Source organism: Cylas formicarius, unplaced genomic scaffold (genome assembly GCF_029955315.1).
Source record: "Cylas formicarius isolate icCylForm1 unplaced genomic scaffold, icCylForm1.1 PGA_scaffold_9__14_contigs__length_23061073, whole genome shotgun sequence".
Lineage (NCBI taxonomy): Eukaryota > Metazoa > Arthropoda > Insecta > Coleoptera > Brentidae > Cylas > Cylas formicarius.
Genome location: NW_026844365.1, coordinates 5,526,389 through 5,547,508, shown reverse-complemented (window position 1 = coordinate 5,547,508; position 21,120 = coordinate 5,526,389). Strand labels below are relative to the sequence as shown.

The window sequence follows — 21,120 nt, the reverse complement described above, 5'->3', positions numbered from 1 at the left end:
ATCCAAAGATTTCATCAAAACTTGCCTTTTGTCAATTTTTTTAAATCTAAAACCCATGTGTTGAATACACTTCCATAAGGTAGTTCTGCATCATTTAAAACCGGTTTCATCTTTTTTAAGCCTCCTAATTAAGACATCTAATGTCGAGAAAATGTCAGCATCGCTTCTTTTTTTCCTCGCTGAAATGGGATTATTCACAATTTTCCATATAGTTGATGTTGGAATTTTCGTCAACGTGGCCGTTTCTTCTAGAGAATAACCATTGTTTATAACTTTCTTAGTCTCAATAGAATAGTGTTTTCTACATTTGGGCGGAAGCATGTCTTGGAATACACTAGACCCGCACATATTTTGCATAATTCGCACTCGATTCAACACACGCTGTATTTCACACGAGATAAAAATCATTACTAATAAACTTAAACTAAGTAGTATACCAAACCAAAGAATATTAAACACGGGTAGGTATAAAATTATTTTCTATTACGGACCACAATTTTACCTGAATTTAAATTCCGAAACTTTAGGTATAAGCAAGAAGCAATTGGTCACTTTCTTATATCTATAAACAGACCATACCCCTTCCATAGTATCTCACCGGTGTGAACTAATCATCATTAGCCGAAATCAAACACACCAGAGCACTTTCGACGAAACATTCAAATCATATTATCGGATTAATCGCATTCCTCCGTATTCACCCGTTCCCTATATCCTTTAGCTAATCTTGTTCCATTGTATGTTAATGACAACCCTTAAATAATCCCATTCAAAAGCAATTGGTTACTTTCCTATATCCATGAACAGACCATAGCTTAGGCGTTAAGGTCAATTATCAGCAGGACAAATTTTTGCGTTTCCGATTATTGACTGCCACTCTACGTTCAAAATGACGAACATTTCGTAAAAAAATATGTTTCGTGGATCTACTTGACTACTGAAAAAAGCCATTTTTTCTTTCAGAGAAAGTTGCTGACTACTAAATGTAAAAAGAACTGTGTATTTCTGTCCAAGCGACAATTTTTCCCGTGAATCTTGTGAAAAAATAAGACAGTGTTAATACATTGCAGAGACCGGACGAAAAATATCAACTAGACTCAAAGAACACGAAAGAGCCTTAACACTACACGAAAGCGGACTTCAATCTTAAGTGCCACTCAGGGAATCAGTCATTCTAGACGGTGCTCATGGCCCTCTTTTGGCTCCGCCTCCTTGAATCAACATATAAGCAGATATAAAGTAGAATGAAAGTCGGTTTCGGTGAAGCTCTTAAGAAGCCAACGTCAGCAAGTTCGGTTCACCAACAACCGACATAAGCATATTCTAAAAAGCCGCGCAATGCAAAGAAGGCGATTTCTGCACACAGTTGCGTACAATTGTTATAACTCTGCAAGTGGATAGGGAAATGTCACAATTAAAATCTCAAATCAAATCGGTTATTATTTTCACTTTGTATTAAAAGAATTTCAATCACATTCCGCTTCATTTTGTTCGCAAAATTTAGGAATCACGGCGGCGGCTTTTATGCCGCCGTCGACCAGCCTTTTTCTTTGTATGTAAAACCTGTTCGCTGCGGCTGTGGCTGCGGTGGCCGGGTTGGACCACAGCCTTTCGGCTGCCGCTGCAGCTTTCGGCCACACCCTGCCCTCCATGTTGTCGTCATCCACGTACTCGCCCCACATGCAAACCTAAGATAAATTTATGTAGGTTGTTTAATTTTACTGGAAAAACTATTACACTATTACTGTAATGACAACGTATTTTCAGTTATTTGCAATGATGAAATGTCATGTTTATCAGACCATTTATTTATAACTGTGTTAAACAGTGTTATACACTGGTGCGCGAGCCGTAAATTACAATCAGAATAAAATAATCACTCACAATCACTACGTGTATTATGCTTACGTAGTTGTTTCATTTGCTTTATATTATATTATTTATATTATTATAAGGTGCTGCAAAATGTTTGTTTTTCGCTCAATTTTGATAATTCTTTTTTTGTCGGATAGATTTCACTGAAAGCGGACGATTTTCTTAAAATTAGATATTATTAGAGAGAACTGGATGTGAACTAAACAGACTTTTCAACGCTGTATTCTTTTAATTCTCACCTAATAATGAAAATAACAGAAATATCAACATTCATTGACCTCGGGAGACTGTTTCCTATGTAAAACCAAGTACTCCTGAATAAGAATTCGTTGTCAATTTATTTTTGTAAACATGCCTAATAGTAATTCTCTCTTCTCTCTGTTTTGTTAAAAAGTTCCAGTAGGCTATGACTTTAAATTTTCGAAATATAACCATAAACAAACAACGGGGACATTGCAACTACGATCGGGCGAAACAAACAACGCGACAATTACCACCTCCGGCGCAGGGTATAAATACCGCAGGCACCGCCGATAACCTCCCAGTATTCGAAGTGTTTTCGGAGCGCGAGGAGATGCCAACTGAGATCTTGGTGAAACGTCTGAAGGATTCCAGTCGGAGTTCAACGAACGAATTATATCCCGCAGCACAAAATTGTTTAAATAAAAAATCTACATTTATAAATCTTTGTGAAATTTTCGATATATTGGGATTGGACAAGAAAAGTCAACTTGATGTTTTGGGGTGTTTGACAATGTATCACATAATGTCCTTCTGCAAAGATTTTTGAACAATTAATTCATATTTGCAGGGTTCCAATCTTGCTCTAGTTTATGATTCGAATATACTTAGACGCTATGTTATAGTTAAAAATTACATTGACTGGCTAAAACTTCAACAAGCCTTACAGAGAATATATGACTGGACTATAAAAAATGAATTGCATTATGATACTGAAAATTTTTTCGTACTTAGCTTCTTGGTATAACTTTTGGTACTCATATAAATGATATAATATTTATATGTTTATCATAAGAAATTGTAAGTATTTTAATTGAATATGCCTTAAATCATTGTACGGGTCACTGTTCGGAAGTATACTGGAATATGGAGTCATCGCAACTGGTGTGTACCAAATGCACATACCAAAGACAGACATTATGGAATCATTCAATCTTCATTCTCTTACAGAACAGAAGAAATGTGGTAATTTTTTTATACAAATTGTTAAATATTCATGTTCCCGTAGACAATATCCAAACCAAATTAAATCATATTAAGGTTAAATAAATAAATAAAAATAGATACCTTTTGCGTTACACAAATTACAAAGTTATTCTTGAGTCCACGTTTTGTCTTCATATCCAATAAAAATAAAAATTTCATTTCTCTGGGTTCACTTTTTTTAATGACAAATGCAATCAAATTTAAGAAGTTTACTAAATGTTTGAAATTCGACACAGAATATTACCATTTTCATAGAAATTCTATGGTTCTTTTGCTACTAACCTCTCCGCCAAACACATTGACACTTAATGGAATTTTATTATCGTAAACATCTTTCCACGTGGAAAACTTCGTGGTGCCCCAGGACCCGTGGTCTAAATACCACTTGTCCTTCGTCGAAATAATGAGTTTGTAGCCCAACTTTAGTAGCTGCGTTGGCAATGGGTCATCGGCTGGTACCCACGCTTGGATTACATACCTCCAACAGAAATCTTCGGTTATCCGAAATAAAATATTTAAGGTCGATTATACCTGTCTTTGGAAAGATACTTTTCGATAACTGCGGGATCCGTGAGGTGACTGGTCCAAACCACAATCGAAGTCTCTTCGTTTCCCACTTTGGCGTCGTATACACTCAGAGATTTCGACTGAAATTCCGCCCATAGGTCTAAGAATGTTTCGTTCGACCTACTTTTGGGCTCGATGTACTTTAGGATCTCCTCAGTTGAATTCCAGCAAGGGATAAACACCTGAAAGGTCACGCGTATTTGTAATGCTGTATCGGATGGTGTATCCACAGTACTTCGTCTCCGCCCATGTGGAACACGTCGCTTTCGGGCCACAAATCCACAATGTCGTTGTAGAGTAAACCGAGCACGTCATATAATTTGGGATTGGCTGGATTCATTTGACCTGAAAATCGGTTAGGAATGCTCGGAGGATAAATTTACGCACGACCAAAAGCTATAAGACACAACTTTTTTTTAACCCCACTTTTTCAAAGTGTGATATTTAAAAAAGAATGAAAAAAAAACAAGGAAAACTTTTAAATATTTGTTCTTGGTATGGGTAGAAGGAATGTGTAACTATGTCTAGAGTTAATACGGGAAACAATAAAATTTAACAATAAAGTTTTTTAAAAATTTTAAGAAAGGAATTAAATAATGATAATCATCGAATCATCAAACTAACCAAATTTATTTAATAATATTGTATACCAAAAGCCTAATGGGGGTATAGTCCGTCCAATTGATACCATACATACTACAAAAACTTGAGCTGGAATATTTCCAGGATATTAATATGACAATTGCATCCAGGAGATCAAACTGCTACTGCCTATTCCTTAGACCAGATATATAATTTATATATAATTTTAATCACTCCTCTAGTGCAACGTCCGATATATCCATAGCTTTTTGAAGCATCTGCCATAACTTTTATAAGACGAGTAACAAAGGATAATGTTCAAGTAACACTTTCACAGGCGGTAGCTATTTAATATGCTGTTAAGTGTTCAAGTGGGTAATAGCGTATGTTATTATCGCAAAAAGGAGTAGTTTTATAAACGTAAACGCGTTGTTAACAGTATGTAGAAAATACTTAAAGCGCTTCAACGATCAGACAAACATATACACCAACATAGCATGGAATCAGAGGTAGTGCATTAAACCTTATAAAAGATTATCTGAAAAATCGAAGTTTGTAAATATTGATTTCGATAAAAGCAAAACAAGAACCGTCACTTGCGGTGTTCCACAAGGAACGGTATTGGGCCCAATTGATAGTGAAGGAACTATATTCAGTTTTGCAGATTACCCCATCATATTTTACGCCGCAGAAAACTGGTTTGAACTTAAGTGCATTGTAGAGCGAGATTTTAGCAATATGAGCAAGTGCTTTAAGTATCATTTACTGACGTTAAACAACACAATTAATTAATAAGTAATTATTGAAATTCATCTAAGGTGGCACAAACATATTAAACATTTGGCTAATAAAATAAGATTTCTACTTACGGTATTTTCTCACCTTAAAGATTACTTAAATGTTCATTATCTTAAACAAGTTTACTACTCTCTCTTTGAATCGCAAATAAATTACAGTATTGTGGTTTGGAGGCGAACAAGGAATTGTTATTTGGAAGAAGTACGCGTTTTGTAATAGTTTGTACTTAAGTTAAATTTACTTCAATAGTGTGGCTGTTATCCATTAACCATAAAAAATATTTGATAATTTAAAATAAAAAAACTACAAAAATGACGATTTCTTTATTTTTATGGTTTACACGGAATCCAGAAGAATACCAATTTCGAGCACCATTTTAAAATATAAAGTAACAAAAGTGATGGATGGCTAGACCGATAGTACTTTGACTGAAAGTTTGTGAAGATGATGCAGATGAGGGTGCCGATATGTCTAAAGAAAATAAACTTGAAAAAGATTGTATATTAGAAAGCTTCAGCTTGGAATCAAGTAAAAGGGATACCATGATGACAGTTTGCAGCAACAAGTTTATGAATGGTTAAACAGTGATAGTGTACAAGATGAAATGACTGACCATAAAATCAAGAACTGATATGATTCTTAAAGCACTTTTTTTCATGAATAGTGTATTATGGGCCATCAGATGGTGGCCATGCAAACTTCAACATTTTAATATAAGCAGAACAACCGTGAAAATAAGCTCAAATGTAAAACATCCAAATCCCTTAGAGATGATAATAACTAAATAAAATAAGATACAGGGTGATCAACTTTTGGAAAAAATAGTTAGGTTCAATAACTTTTTGACGTGTTGAGGGAGGCAGTCAATTCTACGCAGGAAGTTATACTATGATCACATAGCCTTTCGATGGGTTGACAAATAGAAAACACACAGTTCGTATTTTAAGATGCTCAAGACACTCAGTGATTACTAAGTTCAAATTATGTTGACTTTTTTAAGCCTGAAACACTTACCACACGGCGGTTGGACGCAATACGATCGCCACGGTTGCTGCTGGTAGCAAACCACCAGATTGCCGAATCCAGCATCTGGTCCCCATTGCCATCCGCTTCCGGCATGAGACGGACCGTCAATTTCGGGTATGATTTTTACCCCGTGATTTTTGGCAAATTCTATGAGACTAGCCAAGTCGGCGGGCTTGTAAACTTGGGAGCTACTGTAGGCTCCATATCTGTTCAAGTTATTAATATTAATATGATTTATTCAAAAATTTATCCCCAATAGGGCTTATGTTATATTGGAATGCATCAGACGTAACTCTAGTCACAGATAAATATATAAAAAGGAATGTAAAACTTAGACCATTGGTTGAGCACGATCACTATCACCTTCCGTCCTCAAATCGCGCACCAGAATAGAGATTTAAAGCGGGGAGATGTAGACAAGACTTTTCCTTAAGATATGGACAGTTCTCAGCAACGGGGAGAATCCCTTGCAGCCGATGGTGATAGGCAAAACAGGGAATTGGGTTCTCTACATCTTCTACTCCAGCTTCAGTCTGTTCGAATGAGAGGTTCGTACATCACTATGTACTACTGTCGGCCTCATGCTGGTAGAATCTTTGAGCCATATATTAACATATTCTTTTACTTCATAGTGCAAAGTCTTCGTCCCCTAACGTTTCTTTGTACATAAAGCCTTTCGGTATCTGCTGCAGGGTGTAAAATAGACCGTCCTCTTTGTTTCCTTGACACCTTTATGGTCAATATTCTCTTCTTCATAAACTCCAAGCTAGTATTATTATTATTGTCATTACTTTATTATGAGGATGGATGGCACATTTGATACTGGCCTGAAAATGTGTGTGCAATATTCTAAGTTATTGGTGTACACACAATATCAGTGGTTTAACTGTTTTAAAGATCAAATGTGCTATTATAAAATAAACGTATATAATGCAGACGATAAGCTGTCCCTCATGGTTCTCTCCTTATCCTGAATGTTTGACCACGCAGACGTTCATCATTACCTAACGCCAAGAACACGGTGACTACTCCTTTTTCTTGTGCCATGCAAATTCTTGCATTAATTATGCAACATTTTGGAGATCATGAAAATTTGAAAAAAAGTGAACAAGTGAAATAATAGCTAAAAAACTTAGAAGGCTAAATCGGAATATTGCCTTTACATGTAATAGGACATTAGGATATGTAATTAAAAATAATAAAACGAAAATCCATAAGTTATGTAAGTCGGGAGTATACAAATTAGCATGTGGATCTTGTCCAAAAATATACATAGCTCAGACAATCAGAAGTTTCAAAAAACGGATTCAAGAACATAAAAGTTCATTCTTGAATTCTAAAAATGACTCTAATTATAGTAATCATTTAATAGAAACGGGACATTCCTTCAATAACGATGTAAAAATATTACATAGTCAAGGCAAAAGCAAAAAACTTAACTTATTAGAAACAATAGAAATTAATAAAATGAAATATACAAGTTTGCTACTAAACGATCAAACCGACTTAAATAATTCTCCCCTCTTAAACCATTAGATAAAGATTCTACCTACTGTATGTATAGTCTGTAATCAACCCTGTAATAGTTAGTTTAAAGATTCTTTCTGAAGAAGGTACAGTGTACGGAAACAATTGTCAATGCAATAAACATGTCTGTGGTAATCTTAAAGCAAGCGTTTGTTTTTATTAAATTACGTATGTAATGGATTATCATCAAGTAACAAAGAACTCAATCAAAACTACATCTCGAATGTCTAATTTATTTATAGAATGTTCTTTTAATGTCCAGGCCTCTACATTATAAAAGAGAACTGACCAAACATAAAAATTAAGCCTTCAGTATCTTAGTTTTAAGTTCAGATTTTAATTTGTAAGTTTTTTTTTTAAGTTTAAGCAAGATTCCCCTTGATTGCTCTATTCTATAACTAATGCCTTGTTATGGGTCCCAATTTTGATTTAACATACATCTCAGATACTTAAATTGCGTCACTAATTCAATGATAAAAAGTATGCCAGGGTCTATAGCTACCAGAGAACCCTACTCGCGACCATACACTTTTTTTATATTAATTTTATTTATTTTTAATTTATTATTATATAATTATTAATTTACCTGATTGAATAATTCATTTAAATGTTTTGTGCTATCCGCGATTAAATCAGTATCGTCTATATCGTTATTTTAATGTCCATACGGTAATTTGAGACCAACTGCCGAAATACTCTTTTAGGATAGAGATTGTACAGCCTCGGTGATAAAATGGAACCCTGTCTAACACCTTTTCTTATGTCAAACTGCTTCGTTGTGGACAAGTTGCTCAATCGCGTATCTGCTTTCTAATTCCAGTACAAATTGCTAATAAATCGAATGTCTTTACCATCTAGTCCCAAATCCTTTAGGTGCTATATCAGCTTCAGTTGCTATTAAGAAAGTGGGGAAGGTCCTTTTCATACAAAAGAAAAAGTAATTGACATTTTGACAATTATTTTCCTATAGTTCATATACGATGTTATCCAGCTATTTATACTCCACCGAAATTTGGGAATATTTTTCTATTTTTATATTTTTTGTCCTGATATCCAAATCTGAGGAGTCGAAAGTGCGCCGTAAATCAAAAAACACTCTCACAATTGTCTCACCCGTACCAAGCTTATCTTAAATATGCTGGACAAGATCATTAGTCCTCGTTTCCGTCGAATATCCAATGCGGAAACCATGTGGCACATCCGATATAATATTTTCTTGCTCCAAAAAATGTGTCATTCAATTTTACATGGCCTTTTGGAATGCTTTAACTCGGAGTTCCCCCTTTTAAACACAGGAATCAGAAAAGCAAAAGAAAGCTTTTTCGTCATGTCTGTTATGTACACGGATGACACGTCTATGGAAGTGATGCTCAGGAGCTGATCAATATTATTGTTGTGTAGTTTGTTGATTTAAGCAAGCAGAATCATTTGATCATAAAATTGGAGGAGATTGAATTCAGTGTTTAAACTTTTGCCAAACTTGGCATTCATTCAATAAATTGAGCAAAACGTTTTTCGTAATATTAACAATCAGAGACCCTTTCTTTTTAAGGTCCTTGTTGACTTTCTATTATGCCTCACCATATTCGTCTATTTCTTGTTATATTGTTATCAGGCGGAGAGGGTGTTCATCCAGCAAAAAAGGATACTTAGGTTAATTTTTAAACATGCAAAGATACTTTTGTAAAGTATAAAATACTTACAGCGCTTCGTATATATATTTTTAAAAGACTCTTAAAATAAAGGCTCCCATAGGAAACATACTGAAGTCCACGGTTATAATACCCAAATAGAGAACCCCTTCTAAGACCAAAACCTAACCACATGTTCTTTAAGGACTATACTATTATAATTTGCTTCCTCCCAGCTGTAACGAATAAAATTCGCCACACGGTTAGTCAATTCTAAAATTTTCTATGTCGATTTGTGGGGAGAAATATCTCTTTGCTCTGGTACAGTTTTCGATAGCTATTTTCATCTATTATATGACGTATTCACTTTTTACTGCCCGTCCTTTTTTTTACATTTTTAAGTTTTTACTTTTTTAACTCTTATTGCCTTTGTTATTATTATTATCATTAATTTTTTTTTTCTTTCTCCTTACTTTTTCGTTTCCGTTTCGTTATCTTTTCCCGAGGTTGGATATCTCGGAAACGACAGTCCGAGTTGCATAATCACACACAAGAAAGTGGACGTGGAGGACAATATAATCAGTTATCACCTAGTCCAGTGAAAAGGTCCCCCGGGTCAACAGCCCCAACTACCAGGAGGAAGTTGCAGGCCTACATTATGAGAGTGTTCTGACGAGTGTCTAGTGTATTTTGAATATTTTGTCAATATGTTGGTACCGTCGATCGAAAATATATTTGTTTGCTAACTCTCCAATACATTTCATACTCTTATATGGGTTGCCTATTGATTGTTTATAAACACCATTTCATGTTTTGTTATAATATTCTACAATGAATTTTTTTCCTGACGAAACATCCATTGTGCACTTTGTGAATAAAATTATCTATCTATCTTCTCTTGTTCCGAATTTTTTATAGAGCCTCTTGTGCAAAGTTTGCTGGCTCATTAGACTTATAGAACGGTAATCTTTGCGTGTTTTTGTACTAGTTCATGTTGGTAAAGTAATAAAAGAAGAACGAAGCCAGGCTTCTGGAAGACGTTCTGCATCATAAATGTTGTTAAAGAGCTTAGAGATTATTTTGGTATTCTGTGTATGAATAAACTGAAACGTGTCAGGAAACATATTGCTATTCTTCATAAGCTTTACCACTTTCGTTCGGATTTCGTTTTCCAATATGCTTGGTTCGGTCGGCTCTTCTAATTGAAGCGTTTGGTTGTTAAGTCTGTTGTCATTAAAAAGACTTTCGATATTCTATCTGCATCTGCTACTATTACGGTGACTACAATGGCTCTACAATTAACAGTCGCCTTTTTTATTTATACTATCCACATAACATTTCTTAAAAATGTAAGGAAAACTATATTATTATGAAGTCTATTACGTTTTACCTGGTCATGTTGGGTAACCTGGAGGACTCAAATGGAAAGCTTTGGGAATCCGTCATGTGCCAATGAAGCACGTTCATTTTTGACATCGCCATTCCTCTGATGTTCCTTTTAATGGTGTCGATCGATAGGAAGTTCCTCGCAGTATCGATGAGCAGCCTGAAACCCTATTCCCACAATCATTTAAGCGGATAATTCGACAGTCGCATACCCGCGATGCGAATATACCGGGCCATCCACGATTGAGCAATTCTGTATGGTTGCGTGGCAAATGTCCGTGTCTCGTTGATAGGTGGCTATCATTTGAAGCAGCGACTCTAGAGCATGCCTCACCCCATAAACGGTGTCTCCGACTATACTCACTATTACCTTCAATTCTGACAAAAAACGTTTTGCTATGATCGTAAGTTTTTTTCCCTTGTTTACAAAAATATCACTCTGCGACTGCGTGTCGAATAATGTTTGTTTAATATAGGTAGGGTCATCGTGATTGTAATAGATGAGGCTAGGAACAACAACACAATTCTTATTAGATATAGATTGAAATCAACAATTTCCGCATCAAGAGCAGCAACAGATTCACAGCCAAAGCAATCACCACGAAAAAGAAATTCTTCTCGAAGGCAACTGTAATCCTGTTCGCAACAAAATTAACTACCCTTGCAAGAAGATCAAGGACCACGTAACAGAGGCTTCAGGAGAATCAACAGGACGGACCGGTTACTGGCCACCCAGCCCAGCAGGACCATTGTATAAGTCAACGAAATTATTGACGGTTGTGGAAGAGAACTGGAAGGACTGAAGTTCGCAAAAAAAGCCAAAGCAGTTCTATATATAATAAGCACAGTTGAGACCATAAAGCGTAACTAGAAGAGTTTAAGAAGGAGAACGGAGGAAAGAGCTATATAGGATCTGAAACAAGACGCAAGTATCAAGGTACTTTCAGGTGTTAAACCAAATGCTTTTGAAATTCTAAATACCACTGATTACGATTACAATATGGACAAAGTATTAAGAGACGGGAAATATAGTTTACTGCACCCAACACCGTCACTGGAAAGCAGAATTTACAAAATAATAAGTAAATACAGGGATTATCTTATATACAACCTATTACAAGAAAAGTTTCAGCGCTTCTCAAGCACCTTGTGGAAATAATAAAGACAAAGGTAATATTTTATCAGGACGTATCCTTAGCGATTGATAGGACCAAGCTTCAAGAATGTCAGAAAAAACCACATCACCTCTAGAAGGCATCATGGAACTATTGGATTGTTGCCTACGTAATTCGTATTTTCATTTGGCAGACCATTTCTACGGCCAAGACGATGGCTTGAGCACTTTGTTCGTTAGTAGCAAAGATTCACATGGAATGGAAAAGGGAGAAGCTATCAAATCGTCAACTAACATATCTAAACGTTGGTTGAGATAGGTCTTACACTCCTTAATTATTTTGGACAAAGACTGGGAACAGAGGAACATCTAGAACATTTCCTGGATCACATTAACGGCATCACTTCGTCTAAAAAATTGACAGCGGAGAAAGAGAAAAACCTTTGAAGTTTGAAAAAAACTAGAAGTTTATATGACGATCCCGGGTACAGTGGAAAGGTAAATCATTTTGCGTTGACTAGAATCATTGTGGTCTTATGTAAACCAGAACCAAAAACTACGTGGTATTGGATTTAAGATAGACTAGTGGATCCTATCTTTTTTGTTATCTGGATTATCTGAATTGCGTAATTGACCATTCCAGGTTAGAAATTTCAACGGAAAATTTGGGTTCAATACCACAGGACACTAAAAAAGGTGACAAATTAGACACAAGTAGAATGTTCAGGATATGGACATTTTCAGAGCAAGTGCAATAAGGGCCATGACAAATCAAAGAGTCAAAGTAACAAATCTAATTGGTGTGTAAATAGGCGAGCCAGTGTGCATTTGATAACCAATAAAGATTGAATATTGAAGAAATGCAAGTCTGAGAAATCTGACATAAATATTTTTGAAACAAAGACTTGCGGTACAGTTGAAATCTTGTGTACATCAACGGTGAGTCTATAAAGATAAATATTTGATTAACAGCTCGGAAGGTAACTTCGACGGAACAGATAATCAATGAGCTCGACAGCACAAACCTGTTGATGTGCCGATGTGCTAATGCAAGCAGCAAACGTCTTTATCAATGCATGACGCGATCTAATATGTCGTTATCTGCATATATCTTACCGCTAGTTGTAGTGATCAGAAGACTATATTCTTCTGACGTATCCCATCCCATGTTTAAGGAGTTATTTTCCGATTTTAGAATCACACTGAAACTTGATGCGTTTCGGCAACTTGTTCCGCTGTCATAGTGATTCTTGAAGTAGTATATGGCGTGAGTAAGATAATCTTGGACCGAGGCGTCGTTATTCGTTATGAAAAAGTCGGCATTCCTAGAAAAGGTTGGAACTAATCCCTATTTGTAATTAAATTGAAGATGATCTGTTCCTTTTTTAACTAAATATTAGGGCCTCACGAGGAGAAGTAAATTAAATACTAAGTACTAAATCAAATACTTTCTGCTGTCTTCCCGTCACCAATGAGTTTAAAGGCTGAGATTATGAACACTTCACAAGAGAGTTAGACTTAGTGAGTTTCACAGGGAGAGGCACTGTCTCATTTGTCCTTTTTGAGATATTTACAAAGATTGGACAAGTGTAATAAAGAATATCGGCGAAATAAAAGTTGCAAAAGAAAGCTCTGCTCTTATAGCCCAAAAATTTAAATAAAATCTTCTTATGCGGAAAGTAATGTTGTCCAGACAAACGATGGTATTTACATTTTGCTGGCGATATCAACATTAATATAAAATGAAGTAAATATTTCTCCCAAGATTATTTATTATTGTTATTCATTATTTATTTATGAATTAAAATTTCTGTTGATTTAAACATTTTTTTTATACTTCAAGAACAAAATCGAAATTAAAAAATCTAAATTATCTAAAAAAAAATAAATTAAGAAGTTGTTACACTGCTTACTTACAGTAACAACCCGCACTCAAGCAAACGTTATTTATTATTATAAAAGTGGGTAGGAACAGTTTGTTGGGAAGAAAACAGAATTTAAACGGTTATACGCGGTAAAATCTCTGTATCAACTCGTTACTGACTGACACTCGCGTCAGTACTGACACAGCGGTCTAGGCCTACGATGGTACGTCCAGGTGGGCCTACTATACGTGTTCGTTACAAAGTTCATTTATTTTCGGAAGAATTATAAAGAATCGAATGTCAGATCGAAATCAATAATCAACAGTTTAAAAATTGTTTGGTCTGTATTATTAGAATGCGAGGTTTTAATGTTTTACTTAGTGTAGTATAAGAATATATTTAACCGAGCGCACGAACAAATTGTTTCAACATAGTTTCCCTTCAACGCTGTTCTTTATTTTCATTTAATAAGTAGTGCTGCAGATCATACTTTATGTTATTGATAATATAATAGTGGTTGCAAAAAAAAATGGTGGATTCTAATATTATTTTAATGTTACAATGTCAATTTTGGATTTAAGTGATATTTACAATTCTGTTTTAATGGTGTTGAAAACAATAATTTATTGATTTGGTCACCGAAAAGATATCAGCTGTGTTTGAAATTAAATGTCAAAAAAAAAGCTGTTTTATTTATATTAGGTATCAGTTATCAGAATTTCGTGCCAAGTATTCATGGGTAATTCCAATTGTTATATTTAAATATATTCTGAATGGAAGTGGTCGAACATTTGAGATTCTTTTGTTAATTTATATTGTGATAACTCCTTCAATCTTGTCGTGATCTAACATTTGAAAGTGAAGAGATAAGTTGAATCTTTCAGGTTAAAGCCACGCAAAACAAGGGTTTGGAGACAGCAAGTATCGTATGAGTGTTATCATTCCAGAACTAGGTTGTTATATATAGTCGGCACTTGTTACTAAATTATGAAATTCTTACGCGACATCTATGTTGATTAATTTTTTAGAGTATGGCTCATAGACTTTAGGTTTAGGCCATACAATTCCGTCACTTCCGCAAACTAAACGGCACAATTCGATAGACGCATACGAATCTATCTCTTCGCTATCTTCTTGGAGTTGTCTTTTGCACGTTCTCGTTTCGGACTGGCATTTCCAAACCCAACTGGAACAAAATTGAAGGCGTGAGGTCCCCAGTTTTCTTCCCTAGCTCATAGAGAACGCACCTCAAGGCATTACGAAAACATACGACACATAAAAAATTGTATCCGTGACACAGACACTTGTCGCGTTTTTGGATTTTTTCGTGTGTTCCAGTCATTAAAAGCTTGCGGTGCGTTTTCAGTGAGCCACCCTGTATAATATTTCGTTGCCCAAAGAATGTTTCAGGATTCTACCTGAGGATGTGAAATTGAAATACAATTTTTATCTTTCATATGCCTACGTTTAAGTGCCTACATGTGCCCAAATTTAATAATGACCGTACCAATTGGAGGAACCTTTTTACAAATCTTCTGGATTCGCCCTGTATCAGTTGTTTATATTTGTGAAAGATAAAACCTTATCATTCAAAATTCTTTCGAAATCTAGCTTTGCTTTACTTTGAGAATGAATTCGTCACACCCGTAAAGGAATAGAATCTATTAATAAGGTATCTACAACTGAAATCGGTTCCATTTTGACCACAATCGAACTCGATACCCTTGCAAACATGATTCATGGCAAAGTTAAACACTTTTTTTGCTACCCAGAATCACATTCAAGGTTTTTTCACTACTATGTTCATGCCCCTCCTTTAGCTCCGACCCCCTCAAACAATAGATAGGCAGGTAGAATACGAGCCAGTTTCAGTCAAGCTCTGAAGAAGCCCAGAGGATAATTGGCGACGAAGACAGACTATATAATTTACAATTAGTTACCTGGCTCCCTGGTGAATGAGAAATGGCAGGATCATCCATTGGCATATACTGAAATTCATCTCTGAAATCAAATTGTATAAATTAAACATATAATGTGGACCAAAATAATCAAAGTAGTTGATTTATACTCAAAAATGCTTCAAGTAGTATGTTCTAAAAGAAAATGTCAGAAATAGGCTATGGTTCGAATAGAAACGCAATTCAGGCCAGTTGGTTATTAAGTAATGATAAATTTTGTTAATTTCCATAGCTTTCAACAAATTTAGTTTTTTGTTTTTTGATTCATTACGTAAAATATCAAAATTATCGTGAAACTTGTGAATTTCTGAATTTAAATGAATGGTGTAGTTAGTATCCGAGCTTTTATTTTTATACGCTCTTTTATGTTCGTCAATACGCTTCTCAAATGTTCTACCTGCGTGTTCGATATACATTTTGTTACATGATCCACATGTCAACTTACAAACTCCGGATTTTTTGCTTTTTTCGTGACTTAGTTTTACTGTTTTTAAAAAATTTCTTATAATTTTTGCTGTTTTAAAAGCAATCATAAGATCAAATTCTTAGTTTCTCCTATGTATTTTATTGTTTTGTAAATTTTGATTTCGGTGTTTTATATGTTATAGACAAAGTACAGAGTTAAATGATACCGCTTCTTAGTTATAATCTTATCTGTAGTTGTCTGTCCGTTCCAGTGAGAAAAGCAAAAGCATCATTTACGTATGTATTTTAAAAAAATGTGAACATTTTTTGCTCTAATTTGATTGTATTAAATGAATTTTCATCAAGTAAGAATCACCTCAGTTCGAAAACACTTATTTGTATTATGCAAAGTCGTCCCACAACATTAAACTAATGTTAAATTGTAAATTACTCGTAGATCAGATCTGTGATTCCTTGGGGTTGAGATTTTCTTTCTTTGTCACCAATTATAATAACGTTTATAGTATATAATAGTGCTTATTATTATACTTTTTATAAAACTTCTGGATTCCTCCTGCGTCGGTTTTTGTTGCTTCTTCAGAGCTTGACTGAAACTGGCTCGCATTTTACTCTGTACCTGCTTTTATATTATTTGTTGTTCAGATGTATTAAAATCCGAGAATTTGGAACCAAACCTTCTCACCTTAATTGAAAAATGCTTGTCTGGAACATATTTTTCCTATAACGGTAAAATTATTGAACAAATGTCAGGAACAGCTCCACTATCACCAATCATCGCGAATATATTTATGGAAGCCTTTGAGAAGAAAGTTCCTAGTAGATTTTCTTAGACATTTAAACTGTATCCACCCTAACATATGTTTTGCCATTGAAATAGAAACTAATAACAACCTCCCATTCTTAGATATTCATACCCATAGAAAATCAGACCTAATATTGGGTCATTGTGTTTACAGAAAACCTACGCACACAGACCGATACCTTAATGCATGGTCACATCATCATCCGGCCCAAAAATCATCGGTTATTAACTCGCTTGCTTACAGAGTCGTAAAACTATCTCAGTCCAAGTCATTTGATTAAAACATTAACGATATTAAACCTTCCATCACAAAATACACCACAAGCAATGAAACCGAAATAATATTCAAAACATCACTGACTACATATCAAAAGTTCAAAAGAAATATAACTTCCAAACCAGATTTACCACTAGTCCAAAAATCTCTCAACATCTTCGATCCGTCAAGGATAAAATTCCATTTGTATACAGTTTACATTTCCTGCATACGCGGCAAAGAATACATCGGAGAGACCGGACGAGAAATATTAACTAGGCTCAAACTGATCAAATAAACAATTACAACTATAAACTTTCAAACCCTTGGTCAAATAACTTATATTCTGATAGGAATTTTTTTAATTTCCCTATTTTGTTTTCTGCATTTAAGACTACAACAAATAAACTCATCAGCAGCGGAAAATCCAAGAGTCTCTAGAAATCTATAAGCAACCTAATAATCCTAACAGCGACTCAGGTTTCTACATGGCACCAGGTATGGCAGGTAAAATGCGAGCTAGTTTCACTCAAGCTCTGATGAAGCCAACAGGATGATTGGCGAAAGGTTAGCTAGTTTTTAGTATCCTACGTTGTTATACTGTATATAAATTTTCACCTTCTTGTATTTTCCACAAAAAATATAAAAGCAAAATATATTTATAAACTTTTAAGCCGCCAAACATTTCTATTTCTTTACAAATCAGATTAATATCTCCTCACTCGAGCAATCTCTCTCTTCTCTCCTTTTGCACACTTCTCTTTCTTGCAGTTTCTACTACACCCTCAACACAGTTATACTTTTTCTATGCTTATATCTCTCCCGCTGAGTTCCATATTTCTTTTGTAGAAAGTTTTCTCTAGAATATTTTAATTCCCTTTATTATGTTGTTATTAACATGCGCCGCTATTCCCACTGCTGCTGTTGCACTTAATATGATTTTGTTTAAATTTGAAAAGTTTAACGTTGAAATGAAAAAAATAAGCATTATACAACTGTTATTCACCTTCCACAACATCCTCTAAAGACATCCTGGATTATAGCATTTCTTAATTCAAACTCGAAAGAGATGATTAGTCAATAGCATTAAGATTCATCGACGTGAAAACAATAACAGTTTGGACGACAGTACGATCCTGTGTCTATTAATGGTCTACAGTTCCTTGACACTAGGAATATTCGACACCCATAAAAAACGAAACTACTATAAACACTCGACTTGTCGATAGGATCAAGTCAAATACCTGTTATTTTGTATATTTTAATGCGATAGGCTTCGTTACAAATGCAATTTTGAACATAATTGGTGTTTATGCAAGTCGTTCAAAAGTGAAAGTGACAAACCTTTTTCCGAAATATCTTTTTCAAAAACCCATTTTCGCTACGAATTTCTGAGCAACTATAGTGTAACTGTTTTTTTTTTTTTTAAATTTTCGACAGCGTTGATAATTAGATGGCTGTTTGGAGCTCAGCCAGTGCAGTAGCAGTGAGATCCGACGGTCTGATGCCTGCGGTTCTCGAATTATTTATTTATGACATTGACAAGTTAATTGCTTTAGGTTGTATGACTTCAAAGCTTTTGACGTCATTGAAAAAACTGTTATGTAATGATTTTGTAAAATGATAAATATTGTTATATAATTATCGTATGCCACAATTGTTCTATAAACTTGTTTATAAGTGCCATACCAATTATTTCTAAAATACAGGAGTTATATTAAAAGTATTTGACTGATCTCCGTTTGATAAGCATTCTTCCAGCATCTTAAAAGGAGACTGGGACCCAAGCTTGAATCATATTTTTCGAGCTTGTGGTAAGAAAGTGAGAGAAAATTTTGTGAAGGATTTAGATACAATGAATCATCAACTGGTAATATTATACCTAAAATATTATGGTTCTCTGATGATTTCTTTACTTTCATATCATTATATCTGAATAAGAGATAGAAAATAATATCCTCAAGCACCAAATTTTGGAATCAGTCGTAATTATGCTCAGACATTCAAAAATTGTTAAGTTTCTGTAAAATTTGAGCATTTGCTGACGATACACACATTAATTATTGTTTTGATGGGGATGACCTTTTGCCATAATCTTAAGTTAAACCCCAGAAAATCATCAGTGTTATTTTTGGAATTAAAAATAATATGAGTAGGATGAAATTTTTTTTTAAATGACGGCACAGTGCTGAACTTCATTAGCTAAGAGCTTGTTTATTTATTTGTTTTGATGGCGGGGCAGTATTTAAGGAACACTTAGAAAGCATATGTCAATGGCCATTATACAGTAATCAAATTTTAATTATTGTAATTGTGTATACGGTTTTTGTTTAGATAACAAAGTAAGTGTAGAATTGAAAATATTCAAAACCAATGTGTGCGCAGTGAGTATAGCTTAAGAAAATAGAATCAGATTTTAAATTTTTCCTAATAATGTCTTCTTATCGGAATACCATACCATAATTTTTTATTATATTATAATTCAATATCCGATAACATGATAGATTTAAATTATTATAGGTATAAAATTAAATATAAGAATTAAGCATCTGCAGAATTTGCTGTAGAGATTTTTCGGTTTTTTTTTTCAGTTTTCTACTGCATTTTTTATAACCATGTTTTGACTATTGTGTAACGTAATGGTCAGACTGTCCTATTTAGAAAAATCTATGTTGTCGGTACTTAAAAGATTTTAAATCTATTGAAGGGAGTCACAAACTTAGTTGATTTTCCTACATCACAAAGTATTTAAGACACCATACCTCTCGCCATAGTGTATGTGGGTATCCATACCAGGGCGGTAGGATAATTTGCATGGTCGTTCCCATATGGATAATTGATCAAATAAATAATTACAACTATAAACTTTCAAACCCTTGGTCAAATAACTTATATTCTGATAAGAATTTTTTTAATTTCCCTATTTGGTTTTGTGCGTTGTAGGTATACGAATTAAGGACTCCAAATTAAGTATAAATCTTTGATTCATGCGAAGGTAATGCCAGGTGAAAACCACTTGACGTATAATTAGCTGTAAACCTGGTGCAGGTAAAAAAAATAATTCCACGTACCCAGGTGTCACCTCACAAAAAAATATTTGAAAAATCTTAGTACTTACCCCTTTCCGACCAATAACTGCTATCTATCGAGTTACTTTGTACATACAGAAATCATTCAAATTCGTGATAAATTATTCTTTAGCTGTTGTAATACCAGTTTGAAACACAGCAAAACATCAAGTGATACACTAATCTTATCCCGACGCTTCATTCCGTAGTCTTTCCGCAAACCCTGCCAGGGCCGGATTTGACTACGTCCTCCATGTCGAATTTAATAACGTTTTCATCATTTTTAAAAGCTAATAATATTAATAATATAATTAAGAACATAGGAGTGGCTTTCCAGTTAAGAATACGTTTATCACTGACACGCATAAAATCTATTCATTTTTTATCATGAGAATACACTCTCGAGGCACTTTTTTAAGTGGAATTTGAAAGATTCCGATGATTTTCGATTGTTTTTTTCGATCACGTTACACTGCCTTTATTGTTAATGTATGTCTTGCCCGTAATTTTTATTACAAAATATTCACTAGTCGCCATTTACTTTATTCCTTTTTGGATCCTCCAGCACAAGCCAACAAAGATTATGTGATTTGGAATTTTGCAAACTCATTTTGTTTGTCTGAGAGCAGGCCAATAAACACTGGAAGCAGGATAGATTGGATAAGAGAGTCGACCCGTCATGAACATGTCAAAGTTGTTTAAAGTTTTATTCGGTAGGTCATTAACTAGAATACGTAGTCTACTTTTGCAGAAAACAATAAGTTGCGTTTTATTTTCCTTAATTAAGAGCCCGTGAGACTAGACTCAAAGCTTCAAGAGCTTTAGCTTCCAGGTATTGAAAGGACTAGTGTAGTTGAGTACTGAGGTATAGACAGGCGACCACCTTGAGCGACACCTTTGTAGACTTTGATATATTATCTTCTTTTGAAGTAATTTTGAAAAAGGTGTATGGAGCTGAAGTGCTTGAGTTTAACAAACAGCAAACGCTTTACTGTAATTTAACAATATTAAG

General features: G+C 34.6%; 1 protein-coding gene across 1 annotated transcript; it reads right to left on the bottom strand.

The window, feature by feature from the left end:
- Positions 1-1,438: 1,438 nt before the first annotated feature.
- On the bottom strand, positions 1,439-20,260 carry LOC132707506 (chitooligosaccharidolytic beta-N-acetylglucosaminidase). Its single transcript, XM_060679394.1, has 11 exons — positions 20,159-20,260; positions 15,539-15,599; positions 14,599-14,784; positions 12,850-13,058; positions 10,832-10,997; positions 10,624-10,779; positions 6,064-6,281; positions 3,905-4,014; positions 3,634-3,851; positions 3,385-3,580; positions 1,439-1,688 (listed from the first exon to the last, which is right to left on the bottom strand). Exons 2-11 carry the CDS (start codon positions 15,595-15,597, stop codon positions 1,467-1,469), a joined length of 1,740 nt encoding a protein of 579 aa, XP_060535377.1. The 5' UTR covers positions 15,598-15,599; positions 20,159-20,260; the 3' UTR covers positions 1,439-1,466.
- Positions 20,261-21,120: the final 860 nt, after the last annotated feature.

Excerpts from the sequence above, each read along its gene's own strand:
- LOC132707506 (XM_060679394.1), bottom strand. The coding sequence starts at position 15,597 with ATGAATTTCAGTATATGCCAATGGATGATCCTGCCATTTCTCATTCAC. Across the intron at positions 3,581-3,633 it reads AAGTATCTTTCCAAAGACAG|GTATGTAATCCAAGCGTGGG; the intron begins GTATAATCGACC and ends TTTCTGTTGGAG. Across the intron at positions 1,689-3,384 it reads TCAATGTGTTTGGCGGAGAG|GTTTGCATGTGGGGCGAGTA; the intron begins GTTAGTAGCAAA and ends AATTTATCTTAG.